We start from the raw sequence: 14,479 nt of genomic DNA, 5'->3' as shown, positions 1-14,479 counted from the left end.
ACCTCTGACATCTGCGGGAAGAGGCTGATGGCCAGTGGCAGGGCCAGGCCGAAGGCTGCCAGGCACACAAGGCTTTGCACGGGGAGGAGGAGCCGGGGGCGTGCCTGCAAGAGAGCCGTCCTGTAGGAGGGAGAGAGGAGGGAGCTCCATGAGACCAGAAGACAGGCTGAGCTGGCTGCCAGCCACCAAGCAGGGTCCCACCCAGAGTCCCAGGACCCAGGCAGCGTGGTCCTGGGCCACTGCCAGCCCACAGCGAAATAGTTGTGGTGGCATTCTGTCTTTGGGGCCTTCCCCAGTTGGCGCCCTTTCCCCCAGGCCCTGCCCTGAAGGACAGTGCTGCTTGAATCCTCAATCACACATCACAAGTGAGTACTTGGGGGGCACCCATCCCACCCCGTGTCCAGCCTTGTGCAAAGAAGGCCACATGTGGGGGAGACACAAAAGGTGGCTTTCGGCCCCCGCCCCTGGGGAGACACACAGCAGAGAAGGATGGTCCTCAAAGGCAGCACATAAGAAAATACTGAACAAACCAGAGTAGAAGCCAGGTCCAGGGGAGGGGACAAACGGCACCCACATGCACGCACGCACACAACATACACGCAGCCGAGTATGGGAACAGAACACACCCCAATAACCACCTGGTCTGCTTTAATCCAAGAGCCACAGGGAAGGGCAGGGACTTGCCCCAGGCCCAGCCACGTCTGCAGGAGGCAGGCCGGACTGCCGCCCGCAAGTGCTACCGCCCAGCTCCTGTCTTCAGAACCCTGTGCCAGTGTCGACACCCACCCCCCTCGACAGGATTCCTGGGTGGGAGAAGTACACGGAGAGCCTCCCTCCAGGCCCTGGGCCCCTCAGCTCCATGATAAAGCAGCTCTCCAGACAAAGTGGGGCCGTGCCCACTGGCAAAGATACCTTCACTGTGTTGCCCAGCAGGGCTTTACGTTTTGTATACTCCAGGAGAGCCCCGTGGCAGAGACCCCCAAGCATTCTACCTGGGGAGGCCTGGGGTGGCTGTGCTAGCAGGACAGGCGACTGGACGATTTGCCAGAGGATGTTGGGTGGACACCAAATCTGACCTCTGTAACTGTGTCGGCCCCCTCCTGACTGGGACTGGCTCCTGGGATGAAGCGGAGATCATCAGGCTCTGGCCCCTCCTGCTGGAACAGGGCTGGCTGCGGCCACCGGCAGGTGAGAGGCCCTCTTGGGGGCAGGGCCTGAGTGTGGGCGGCAGGCAAACCCCACCCCACCTTTACCTCCCGCGGCAAGAATCCCAACAGCACCTGGCCCTGCGCAGACAGCAAAATTGGGAGCCACGGTTCTCCAATTTTGGCGTCTAGGCATCTGCTTCCCAAGGCAGACCCCCAAGGGCCCCTTACCCCAGTGAGATCCCCATTCGGTTGGTACTATGACTGGGACTCTGCATTTCAAACAAGCCTCCATGAGCCTAAAACAGGTGATCCCCAGACCACACTTCTGAGAAACCCTGGCCCAGGAGGTTCCTGCTAGGGTACCAATAAAGCTCCAATTACTTATAAATTCTATGCTAATAAAAGGCCTGGACACAGTAAGCGCTCAGTAATTGTGGGTTATTGTTGCTGTTTTTGCTCTTGTTAGTGCAAGAAGGAGCGAGGATCCCAGTGACGCTGTCCTCTAGCCCTTCCCAGTGGCCCAGACCCCAAGACCTGGCCAGCTGTTGAATTAAGCCTGGAGAGGGCAGTGTCACAGGATTAAGAGCAGCAGGGCAAAGGTGCCTAGATCAAGTTCGAACCCATCTGACCTTCGCCTCAGCCTAGTCCAGTGCCCCCATCCTCTTTCCCAACTCCAGGTGAGCCTCACCCCCCCCCCCCCCCCACTGACTCAGCCCCAGGGCCTCCTGGCTTCCCTGGGAGTCACAGATGGTTGAAATGGGCTCTGAGACCTTTTCACCTGAGATCAACTTCTCAGGCAGGACAAGGAGGTGGGGTACCCAGGCTCACTCTCCAGACCTTCATAGGAGCCCCCCTGCCCTGAAGAGGCTGTGGAGGGCAGGGCTACCCTCCTAGTCGGTTGTGGCAGTGACTGGGCCCTCAGTCCCTGGTGGGGAATCAGAGCAGGGGGAATAGGATAGGAGGGTGTGAAGTCCCGGGCACTACAGACTGGAGGGTCACCCAGGGCAAAGAGGGGGACAGGGAGAAAGAGTGAAGCTCCCTCCCTGGCAGGGGAGGGGCGGGCCACAGGCTCCATCCTCAGTCGCTCCTGGGAGGGACCCCAGACAGCCTCCTTCCCCATGGGGCTGTGACCCTGGCCCCTCTCTCGGGTGGCTGGCCAAAATCTGCACTGGAAAAGAGGTCCAGGAAGCCCCAGGCCTGTGCCCCTGACTCAGGCAGCAGGCAGCCCCGAGACTTCAGCCAAACAGGAACCCCTGAAGTCCCAGCCCTGAGCAGGGAGAGTGAACACAGCAGGACGGGGGAGGGGAGGAGGAGAGGGAAATGGCAGGGAGGGATCGGAAAGGCAGCTGGGGGAGTTGAAATATGCAGATGGAGAGATGTGTGTGTGCGCGCTCGAATGCCTGGAGAAAGGAAAGACCCGGAGCCCAGGGAATGAGGGAGGCTGGGGAGCGGCCTCAGGAACCATGGGGGAGGATGTGGCCCGAAGCCCTGCCCCGCTGAGACCCCACGGGCTGGAAGGCGCTGGAAGGCGACCTCCAGGGCGAGGGATGCAGGGCTGGGGCGGGGAGAGAGCCGCCGCACCTGGCTCTGAGTTGGAGGCATTATGGAGAGGATGAATCTCCCAGGCCCGGGACCAACACCAGCTTCCTCCTCAGGAGGGTAAAGCTGGACTGGGAGCCCTCAGCCCCAGGGAAGGTGCAGTGTGTGTGCTGGAGGGCGGGTAAACCCTCGGTGCTCCCCCAGGGCTCTGGGCTGGGGGTGGAGGCTCCTCTGCTTCTGACTTGAGACTCTTCCCGTTTCGGTCTCGGAGACGGGACACCTGGACATGCTAGGCTCCCTCCCACCTCTCCTCTGCTAGCAGGGACCCCAGGGACCGTGTCTCCTAGTGCACCCCCATGAGGAGGAGCTGAGGCCAGAGGCAGAGCCAGGCGCGCTGTACCCCACAACAGCTTGTCTCCCCACAGCCGCGCATTCCCTCCGCACTTGGAGCAATCTTAGTTTGCACTCCATTAATTTGCAAGTAGGCTGCTTTGTAAGTGTTCTTTTGTCTTTTCCCCCTGGCTGTCCTGACTCCCTCACCCAACTGGGCTCCCAGAGGGGAGGAGCGGCCGCCCCCATCAGCCATCTCGGCAGAGGCCCTGCCACCAGCGCCCCCGCGGGGAAGGCTGAAGGATGCTCGGTGGGGCCCTAGCAAGGGAGAGACTCCTCCCGGAGGGCGCGAAACGCAAAGGCCTGCCGAACGAGCCGGTGAGGAGGGCCATGGCCCTGTTCCCCAGGGGGGAAACTGAGGCCGAGGGAGTCTCCTCGACTAGCCTGGCCTAAAAGTGCTGGAGTGGGAACCCCAGGTTCATGTTCCGACCCCGGAGTCTCAGCGGGCGCTGCTACACGGCCCTGCCCCTCCCGTCACCCAGGCGCGCGTTCCCTGTCCCTTCGAGGGTGCAGACTGGGTCTCGATAGTGCTCAGGGATCCTGAGCTGGGCTCCTTCTCTTCCTCAGAGACCCTCTCACGCACATCAGACAAGGACTGACCGAATACCGGGTGGCCAGAACCAAATGGCCCACCTGTCTCCGCCTACCTGAGGGCCTTCTTCAGACTCTGAGCTGAGCCAGACACATGGCAGCTGGGACTCTGGGCAGATCCCAGGCCGGGAGGTTCAGAACTAGAACAATCCCACACAGCTTCCCCAAGCTATTTAAGTCCCCAAACTAACCATCACTCCACGCCACTTTCAGCAAACCCAACTCCGATGCCAACCGGAAAGGCATCACAGCAAACTCCAGGCCCAGGATTCAGTGGCCTTGAAGACAGAAGCCCTACCTTCCTCATTTGCCTGGTGGTCTCCTCTTGTGTACTTGCAGTCACTGGTGTTTGGGGAAAGCCTCAGTTCACGAGGCCGCTATGGACACAAGGGCCGGGACCACCAAAACAATTTCTCTTCCAGGATCTCCCACATGAGATTGGTTTTCCTGAATCCTGATACTCAGCACGCCACACCGCTGCTCAGGTCCCTCCCACGACCCCCGCTCTCTGTGGTGAGGAAGGGACCATCTCCTTGGCTGGACTCAGGGCCCCTCATCCGCTGGCCCCAGTGAGCACACTTTGCTTCTGTCTGGCTAGACTCCTCAATTCCCCACACGATGGACCCACACCCTGCCCAGACAGCCAGCCTTCCACATAAATCCTCCTCTGCTCTCAGAGTCAGCGGCAGCCCTTCTCCAGTCTAGTGCTCCCTCCCCTCAAGGTCACCTTGGGCCTGTTTACATACTGCCCAGTCCCACCTGCAGCTGACTCATGTATGGGTCATGCCCATCTCTCTTATCAAAATACAGGCTTCCTGAAACCAGGACCCCAAGTCTGCTCCTGTCTTGTCTCCATGCAGGGCAAGACCCAAAGACATGCTGATTACGTGATGTGATCTGAAGACCTGAGGCAGCCCGCGTGGTAGGAAGAGCCCACCCAGCTTTGCAGCTCCTGGCTCACTCCTGCCTCTGTTATTTCCTACTGGCTTTACTATAGGTAGAAGATATAACCTCTTTTTGCCTTGTTTTCCTCATCTGTGAAAGGGGAATATTATACTTAACCTCACCATGCTGTTGTGATGGTTAAATGAGATCATTCATTCATCCAACAAACACTAAGCATCTACTATGAGCCAGGAATTGTGCTAGATGCTATGCAAGGCAATAGATAAAAAGAAGGTACTTGCCTCCATGGAGATGGCATTCTAGTGGACCAGACGGATAACAGACAACTAGATAAAGAGTCTCTGATGTTGCTAAGTGCTACGAATACAAATAAGGCAATGGAGGGAAGAGGGAGTCATGGGGTTATCTCCATGGGGTGGTCAGGGAGGGACTCTCTGAAGAGCTGGCATTTGGGCAGAGACCTGGCTGAGAGAGGACTGGCAGGTAGTAAGTGCTTAATAAATGTTAGCTGTTATTATAATTCGTACTGTGGGAATAAGAAAGTCCCACTTCCGAGCCTCAGGTAGAGCGCCCCTGACCTTGTCCTTACGCCTTGAGGTGCCCCCTCCCAGGCTGGGCCGCCAGGAGAGAGGGAGTGCTCACCACCTGCCCAAACCTACGTGAAGGTCAGCTCTGGTTCCTCCCTTTGGCCCCTCACCTGCCCTTCTAGCAGCATGTCTTCTTCATGATTCAACCTCACACTCACTAATTAATAGGATCATTCTATCATCGTTCTTACTATCGTGTTCCCTTCTATCTTTACAGTCATGACAAATATGCGTTCTCAGAACATGCTTCGGAGGAACGCAGGGAGGTTAGTACTGCTTGTGTGTTATAAATGAGAAACTGAGGCTCAGTGAGGTAGTGGGTTGCCTCGTGGCTGGATGCCTGAATAGGGTGGCCCTGGCTCCCAATCTAGTCTTCCTACTATAATCCTCATACTTTCTCTTCACAACAGGCCTTGCGCTATGCGCTAGTAGAGAACATGCGTGCACACACACCCCCCGACACGCACACCCCGGCACTCTCAGCCCCTCCGGGCAGGGCCAGCACTGTGCATCTGGGTATCCTTCCTAGCACCTTGCGCGGGATCCTGCATAATACAAGTCAGGGATTACTTACAGCACCATTCCAGTAACACTGCCTGGAGTGTCTGAACAAACCGGGGTAGGGCAGGCTCCCAGCTGCTCCCCTGTTGCCTGCCCTGGGCCGGCTGGTCCCCCTTCCCTCCCACCCTCCTCCCCAGCGGTGGCCCCTCTCTCCCAGCTGCCCCAACTCACTTCTCCAGCATGGACATGACGATAGGGGGGAGCACCAGGATGGGCATGGGGAGGACCACCCGCGTCAGCGCCGTCTCGAACAGGGCCTGAGGGGCAAGCAGAGGCTGTGATGAGCAGAGCTCCCAGGGTGGGGGGCAGCCACCTGGCAGTGAACCCCTCTCTGGAGCCCCTAGGTGTGCGTACCGCTGCTAAGCACATCTGGCGGAATGGAATAATTCATGGAATTGCTCATGAAGCCTTATTCCAAACACCAGAAAAAAGCCACCCCCATCTTCCCACCACACAGATTTGAAAAGAGCAGATCCCTGTCACCTGCCACGTGTGGGGGAGGGGTGGCAACACAGAAGCGGCCCCAGGAAGGGGCCTGTGCCCAGGGAGGTGCCTGGGTGGCAGGCACAGGGGCTGGGGAGGAAGCATATGGAGGACTCGAGATGCTCTAAAAACAAAGCAGGCGCTGGGAGGACCGGAGCAAACAGCTGGGGCCTGCTGAGCCGCGTGAGGCTCTTGGTGCTGAAGGAAGACAGAGATTCTGAGATTTACTTTTTTTTTTCCTTTTTGACACCCCTTAAAGACAACGATTTGGAAGATCTTGCATCTCTTGGCTCTGGATGAGAGCCTTTCTTAGTGACAAGAGGTCGGCTTTGTAAGCAGGAAATGCTTCTGCTCAGTGTTTGCTGTGTCTCCATATGGGGTTGCCTGGGTCCTTGCTCTGGGAGTTCCCTGGGGATTCCTGGGGAGTGGGCATGGTGAAGGCACAGCTCAGAGGCTGTTCTGCACTCTGATGGTCACTGTGGGGAGTTCCTTGGGCTCCTGGCCCTCAGAGAAGGCTTGAGGAATGGCTCATAGCTGCCAGGCCCCCCAGGAGCCTTCCCCTAGACAGCCAGGGGCTGACCCGGCCAAGCTGAGGGAAGCCCAGGGCTACGGAAGAGCCTGGGCTTCCCTGCTATGTGCACCACGAGGAGAGTTACTGTGGTTAGCCTCCTTCTCAGCACGTCAGGGGCAACATGAGGGTTGGATGGGAGGTGGGGGTTGGGTAGGAAATTGAGTCTAAATCGCCTTCAAGGATGGATAGGTTCAGGGCTGAAAATTTCTCCCAGGAACCTGGGTCCTTCATGATCAGACTCTGGAAGGCCTGGGAGAAGGTCCCTCCAGTCTGCTGAACAGGCGTGGGAATAATGGGGGTGCCCAGAGCCAGCACAGGAAGCACAAGACGCAACGCGGGCCCTGGTGTCCCCGAGCCCGTTGCCCCTCACAAGCCTTGGATGGGCACTCACTTTCTCTGAGACCAGTGGGGAGGGGAGCACTGGGACAAGAGAAGGGTCTTCCCCCATCAGGGGATTATAGAGAAGTCCTCGTTGACAGAGGTGAGGCTTGGGGCCCATTGTGGGAGCTGACGAGGGACAGTGGCTGGGGCAGCGGTGAATACTCAGCGATCACGGCTGATCCCCCATGCCAGCACTCAGAGGCCAGAGAAGGACAAGCCACTCATCACCATTCGGGCAAAGGCTGGGAAAGTATGGGGAAATATACCAACGGACTAGAATTTTCTAAAAAAATTACAGTTGCTGGAGTAGGCGAGGCCGGTGAAATGAGAGGTGAAAGAGGGCCGGCCTTCTTGCAGCAAGCTGTTCTTCCCCAGACGCCCCCTCAGCCACACGGGGTCACTTGTGAGGTAGCACCTGCAGAAGTGCCTATTAGCCCCGGATGGTGAGCCACCTGCTCCCACGCTTCCTCCTCTGGCCCAGGAGGCCATGAAGGCCCAGGGAACAGCACCCTAGGTCCCGGGGTGGGGGAAAGAAAGCTCTGGGCGTCTCCTCTGCCCTTTCCAATTAACAGATCAGAGAAGTCAGGTCCTGAGGGGCTGGGACAAGAGATGCGATGTCTTGCAGTGGCGATGCGGGATGGAGAGAAGGGGGACTGTGCAGGGACAGGTGTGGCTGGGGCCAGACCTGGAGGCCCAGGGCTCATGCAGATGGGAGGCAGGGTGGGGCAAGGAGGGCGGAACCAGAGGACAAAGCAAAGGCACTGTGCACAGAAGCCCCTGAGGAATGAACCCCTCTCCTAGCCGCTGGCCTCCCCACTGGCCCCCTGAGCCCCCGGATGACCCACGTGTCTGGCTGCAATCTTGGAGGAGCCCACGAGGTTGCCATCACCATCCAGGACATCGATGCCTTCCTCCAGCTCCCCGTACCGCATCAGGACCACGTTGCAGATGTTGGCACTGGCTGGAGAGAGGGGAGGGGGGGATCAGGGGGCACGAGGGGGGGATCAGGGGGCACGTTCTAGCCGGTGGAGAAAGCCACTGGGATGCACCCAAGCCTCCCTGCCTCTAGCAGCAACAGTCCCAGCAGCAAGGGTCGAGTCTGCGTTCAGGCGCAGTGGGTGAAGTTATGGTTCTGCTGCCCGTCTGCCCCCCAGCCTGCTGAGGGATTTGGGGGCCCTTGAGAACCTGGTGAGCAAAGGCGGAAAATAACCAGTGTGAGGGAGGAAGGGGAGAGGGTTCAGGAGCTAGAGAGTGACTAGTTATCAAGGGAGCTGCTTGCCTGTCCCCGGGGGGTGGGCCTGGCAGGCAGGTGAAGTGAACGCCCATCTGCCAGGGCTCCCTGGCTTGAAGACGCCCCGCCATGCCCCATGTTCCGTCATCAGCAACTCAGTCCCTCGGGCTGCCTTTCTGGGCATTTTCCTGAGGTGGCAGCCCCCCGCATTCAGCCCTTTGCTCCTCAGAGCCACTCAAGTTCCCAGAGATTTGCTGCTCTGACAGCAGGTGCCAGAGCAGGCAGGAACCTCAGTGCTCACCCAGCACCGCCCCCTCATCATATGGATGGAAAAGTGAGGCTCAGGGGAGGGGGGTGACTTATCTGAGGTCACCCAGTGAAGTGGGACAGAGCTAGCCCTTTGGGTACCTGGGAGATGGGAGGGTTCAGGGATGGGGGTCAAGGGGCGGGGTCAGGCAGAGCTAAAGGCCGACCTTCTACAGTCTCACTTCAGATGGTTGGGTTCCCTCTCTTGGCTATGAGATCATGACAGATCCTGGCTCCTTAGTTAAACACTGGATGCCAGAGTTTGGGGGGCCACCCATCAGCTGGTGGCTAGCCCCAGGAGTCTCCCTCTGCTTCTCTCACCTGGAACTGGCGGGGCTGGGCCCGGGGCCTGGGGCAGGGCCGCTGCAGCGTTGACCTCGCCTGACCTCCTCCAACCCTGCTCCAGGATAAAAGTGGGGGGACTTGAGGGTGGTGGGCGGGTGGGGAGTGGGGGGGTGACAAATGTGGAGGCCGCCTGCTTCACTCCTCCCCCAAAAGCGCCTTGCTGTGTTTAAAGTTTTAATTTTTGCTAATTAATGTCAATTAATTTTGTATAATGAGTGTTTAATTTTGGGGAGTGTGTGAGCCTGGGAGCGACTGCAGTTCTGGGCTGTGAACGCTGATTAGCATCAACACCTGCTGCTTCCCCACTCCCTCCAGTGGGGGGGCACAAGGGTTTGGGGAGCTGCAGGGCTGCAGGCCTAGTGGGCAGGTGGAGTGGGAGGAGGACCGCAGATGCTCCTGGTGCCTGAGCCAAGGCTGGGGGGCAGGCGGCGAGGGCGCTTGCAGCTGGGGGACGGGGTGCTGCAGGTGAGGGGTGGCTTGAGACCCTGGGGGTCTCTGAGCCTCAGTCTCCCATTTCAATACAGTGGAGAGAGAGGTGGAATAAACAGAGGGGAAGACCAAGACACTCTGCAGTCTTTGGAGAAGAAAAGCAGGAGACCAAATACAGTGCTAAAATGTATTTACAGCACATACGCCATCTTTGAGTAGCTCTTGTGTTTCCACACGACACTCAGGCGCCGTGGTAGCCACGGGCAGACCTCTTCGGCACCGGATCCCTCCTGCCCTCACAGCAGCGCCGCTCACCCGCCTCACACAGCCAGAGGCGGGCTTGTGAGACATCTGGCAAGGCGTGGAGACATTTTTGATGATCACAACCTGGTGTGGGGGGGTGGGGGTGGGGGTTGGCTACTGTCATCTAGTGTGGAGAGACCAGAGGTGCTGCTAATCATCCTACAAGGCACAGCCCCCACCACAAAGAATTATCTGGTCCAAAACGTAAGTAGTGCTGATGTTGAGAAACCCTTGTATTCCACAAAGACTGACAGAAGGCGGAAGGTGAAGCTGAGGTAAGGAAGGAGAGGTTGGGAGCCCGGATTTGGGGCCAGCTGGGCTTGCGTCACAGTCCTGGCTCTGAATCTCCCCCTCCTCACGCCCAGAGGTGAGCTCCTGCCAGCCCTGGGTGCCTGCGGCCCAGGGTCCAGGGTCCAGAAGGGCCCCGAGGGGCCTTGGGAAGTGGCCACCTGGCCTGCGTGTTAGTGCCTCGCCCTCTAGTGGCAGCAGGACCACTCTGCATCCCTCACACCTCGGGGGCTGCCAGGCCCTTGGTTCCCAGGAGACCCAACAAAACCACTGGAGAGGGTATTGGGGTTTTCTGCCCTGAAAGGCATCGATCTCTGCCCTCTGAGAACCCCTTGCATCACTGCCACACCAGCACCACCCCAGCACCCCCGCTGCAGGAAGGGCAAAGCTAAAGGACTGTGGTCCAGGTGATGAGCATCTGCCTGAAGTCAGGAGTCACCAGCTCATTCTGCAACCCAAAGCATCCATCCTTACCAGGCTTCTCTGGATATAAAAGGAGGGGCTGCATTTAGCATCTCTATGGGATCTCTGGGCACTGGCTGAGCTCACATGGAATGTCAGCTTCTGCACCCAAGCCCCTACCAGGTTAGGGGAAGCCAGGGACAACTGAAACATCTCTAGCCCTGTGTTGCATGCACATGTGTGTATGTGTGCACACAGGTGCAGGAGACAAAGAAGAGAGTATTTAGAGGTGGTGGTCAACCAGTCCCAGACTCACGATGGCATCTTGCTCGCTCTCTGCAATTTCCAAATGTAAAATGTAGCCACAGCAGACAGAGTAGGACTTTGGTTCAAACACAAAACCACTTGGGATGAAACATACAGCAGGAAAAGAAGTGAAAACCCAGTGTCCTTCCCCTCAGCCCCTCCAGGACAATTTAGGCATGAGAAAGCCCTCTCCTCATCTAAGCTGCCTGGATGGAAAAAAAGACAGAAAAACCCTAAAAGCCACCCTAAAATGATGGCACCCCCCAGCTCCCTCCCTCAGAACGCCCACAGTTCTTCCGGCCTACTCAAACGCACACGCCCTGTAATATCTTCTGTTGGCCGTATACACTGGTGGTCCATTTTATTGCGCACCTGCTGGATGCACAGGTTCCTAGCCATCCCTGTCTCTGAGCAATGAGAACATGAGATGGTTTCCGTGATTTCATTTCCATGATCTCCTCCAGAACATTCATTTCTGCCATATTCCTTTCAAGCCTCCCTGGTCCCTCCTATCCCACTCCTGGCAAGTCCATCTCCCAAGTCACGAGCACTGAGAGCCTAAGCAAATGAAAAAGAGAGAGAGAAAGAGAGACCAACCGTGGGCCATGGGTCTCCTTTCTAGTACACCAGCAAGATCTATTATTGACAGTATCAGCAGGTTAATTAAGCAGTCTGTTAGTGATCATGTTAAGAAAGCTGGCATGTTTTCAACTCGGATTGATGCCATTCAAGACTCAGGATAACTGATGTTGGAGCTATGCTGAGAGATGTCACAAGATGAGAGAGGGAGATCACTTCACACTGATGGCAAGCTCAGTGTCAAGTCCTGAGGAAAATATGCTCTTGACTGCTGCAGATGTTCTCACATCAGACCCATCGTGATGCAAAATCATGCAGATTGTGAACAGCTAATGAAGCACCCCGTGTAAAAGGGACAGTGTGGGGAAGAAAGAGCAGTAGACAGAAAGGCAAATGTGCAAAAAGAGTCCTCAAAAAGAAGACGACGGGGGAGCTAGCCCCCTGATCCAGCACAGGAACAGACGTGTGGACTGGCGGAGTTAGGAGTCCAGAAACACACCCACCCGTAGGGGGAAAGGAGTCTGTGGTAAAGCAGTTACATCAGCTCCCAGGAAAGGACCATTCAAACGCGAAAGCGAAGCGATGGGCTATGGGGCTATTCCTTTGGGGAAAACAAAATATCTTCACTCCTTGGTTCTAAGATGCATTTCCCCACATTTTAATGTTTCAAAAGTCATGATGTGCCTTACAATGGACGGCAGGGTGGGGGCAGAGGAAACCTGTGCACGTGTAAACTTTGGCACGTGTAGAGGTTCATTCAAGTGTCACCTCAGCTACCCAGAGCAGTCTGCACAGAATCTGAACTTAAACTTAGATTCCTAATTGTTGCCTAAAACATCTTTTTAGAACTTACACTATAATGGAGCACGGACATGAAAAGTTATTGTACATGCAGAAGATCGTCTGCCAGATACCAGGCAATGCAATTAAAGACAGCAGAAATTGCCAAACCATAGATAGCTACCCTAAAGAAATGCTTGCCCATATGCACAAAGAGACATTTACAAGGATGTTAATTATAGCACTGTTTGTAAGAGCAAATAATTAGAAACAACCTAAATGTCCACCATTAGGGAACTCACATGGGAAGATCTCCAAAACAAACTTATATGAGAAAAGCTACTGAGTATATACAGGATGATTTACTATATGTAAAACCCCATAACTGGGAGGTACATACTGTGGGCCCATAAATCCACAGGTAACGTTTTGGAAGGTTCACACCTCATGCAGTGATCCCCTTGGGAAGGGAACTAAATTTAGGAATTAGGAGTTGTTGAAAGACTTCTACCTTTTTTTTACCCTGTTTTTCTAAATACCATTTGAATTTTTACAATGAGAATACAATCGTGCTTTACTTGTCTAAGAAGTGAAAAGAAATTGCCAAACTTCCTAAAGTAGATCATAAACATTTGAAAGCCAGCAGGGATTGGTGTGACCTTCTCACGGTTCCTACATATCTGTGGCTATAGGTGAGAAACTTCCTAAAGAAGCTGATTAACTTCAGGAATAGTTTTTCCTTCAGGTGAAGAAAAAAATGAAACCACAAATATAACCAAGTAGGAAATGCAGACCAAAAAAAAAAAAGTCCCCAAATTCTTTTATATGCTTTGAAATTATACTGTTGGTTTTAAAGGGGCCAAAAGGGTCAAGACTAGAAACAGGGTGACAGAAAGCAGTGGTGGGCCGTGATGCTGTGTTTAACAACCGAAGTCCAAAAGAGAAGTGGAAAACGTAAGCAGGACTCAGACTCAAACTCCATGATCTTGAAGAAAGTGGCTCAGATCGGATGTGTAGTGAAGGCTTGTTCACTCCTTCGCGTGAGCAGGAAATACAGTCCTCTCCCCTTCTGGAAGGCTACTGGAGTAATGCCCCTTTTAACTGAGGCATCTGAGGATTGAGAAATAGGGCATCTGATATCTGTGAATCATATTTTAAGACATGGGAAGCTGGGAAAATATATTTTATGTGACAAAGAGCCGCTCCTACTCATCAACAGAGGGTCATGGTGACTGACTCCCAACAGCTACGCTACCCCCAGAGGAGGAGTCTTAACTAATTGTGATAAATCCCTCCCTTGCCAGTGATGGACTGAGGAGGGGACATGTGACCAGCCCAAGCCAATGAGGGATGTCTGCAGGGGACACCTGGGAAAGGTCTCCTCTCACTGAAGAAGCAGGTGCAGGCAAAGCCTCCTGACGTCTGGGCCGTGGTGGGTCCGCATGTGGTGCTTGGAGGTGCTGCTGCCATTTTGGGACACGAAAGGGGCCAGTCTGCAGCTGAAGCCCCTGGCAGACCCCAGAGGTGGAAGGAAGGGCCCCGGGTGCCTCACTCGGCACTCGACCTTTGTGAAGTAATACATTCATTTATTACTTAAGCCCGTTTGAGTCTGGTACTTTTGGCCAAAAACATTCATAAAATGTATAAAGAGCTGTAACAGTTATTAAGAAAAAGGTACAGTCATCAAAATCACCAAAATATTCGAGTAGGAATTCTTAAAAGAAATAGTAAAAATTCAGTGAACATGAACTCAATCTTACTAAAAGTCAAAGATAGAGTTTTTAATCTAGAGGAAAATCTATCTGCAGGTGTTCTTTGGATGTGTTGGAGACTAATCCTCATTGGTTAAGTGGTTTACAAACAGTGTGCGGCTCGTTTTCTCATTTTGTTGATGGAGACTTCTGGCATATGGTGTAACATGTCATCAAATAAGCAATCCTTTCCCCTCTGGTATGCACTTTTTGTGTCATCAAGAAACTCTGCCCCTCCCCAGTGTTCATCTCTATTTTTTTCTAGAAGCTTTAACATTGTACTTTTCACATTTAGGCCTTTAATCTCTCTGGAATTTATTTTTGTGTATGGTATGAAATAGGGATCTCCTTTTCTCTCTCTCTTTTTTAAGATTTTATTTATTTATTTGACCCAGAGAGAGAGAGAGTACAAGCAAGGGGAGTGGCAGGCAGAGGGAGAGGGAGCCCAACTCAGGGCTTGATCCCAGGACTCTGGGATCATGACCTGAGCCAAAGGCAGATGCTTAACAGACTGAGCCACCCAGGCGCCCCCTTTTCTCTTTTCTATTTGAAAACCCAAAAGCCCAATAAAGTTAAGAAAATTTCTCAACCATTCTGGGAAT

General features: G+C 54.8%; 1 protein-coding gene across 8 annotated transcripts in view; it reads right to left on the bottom strand.

The window, feature by feature from the left end:
- Window positions 1-14,479, bottom strand: part of SFXN5 (sideroflexin 5) — a 112,294-nt gene that overhangs the window by 18,695 nt on the left and 79,120 nt on the right. For 4 of the 8 annotated variants that reach the window (XM_045884777.3, XM_045884779.3, XM_045884778.3 and 1 more), the window contains 3 exons: window positions 8,003-8,118; window positions 5,894-5,979; window positions 3-120 (listed from right to left, as the gene is read on the bottom strand). In XM_045884777.3, the coding sequence (XP_045740733.1) occupies window positions 3-120; window positions 5,894-5,979; window positions 8,003-8,118 (320 nt within the window). Of the gene's footprint in view, window positions 1-2; window positions 121-1,076; window positions 1,201-5,893; window positions 5,980-8,002; window positions 8,119-9,672; window positions 9,812-14,479 lie in introns of those variants that run through there. The other 4 variants (XM_064572324.1, XM_064572325.1, XM_064572326.1 and 1 more) reach the window with 3 other exon arrangements.

This window comes from Mirounga angustirostris, unplaced genomic scaffold (genome assembly GCF_029215605.1).
Source record: "Mirounga angustirostris isolate CCGP_5_RB_7025 unplaced genomic scaffold, mMirAng1.0.hap1 SCAF_10, whole genome shotgun sequence".
Taxonomy (NCBI): Eukaryota; Metazoa; Chordata; class Mammalia; order Carnivora; family Phocidae; genus Mirounga; species Mirounga angustirostris.
This window is presented reverse-complemented; position numbering and strand designations above follow the sequence as displayed.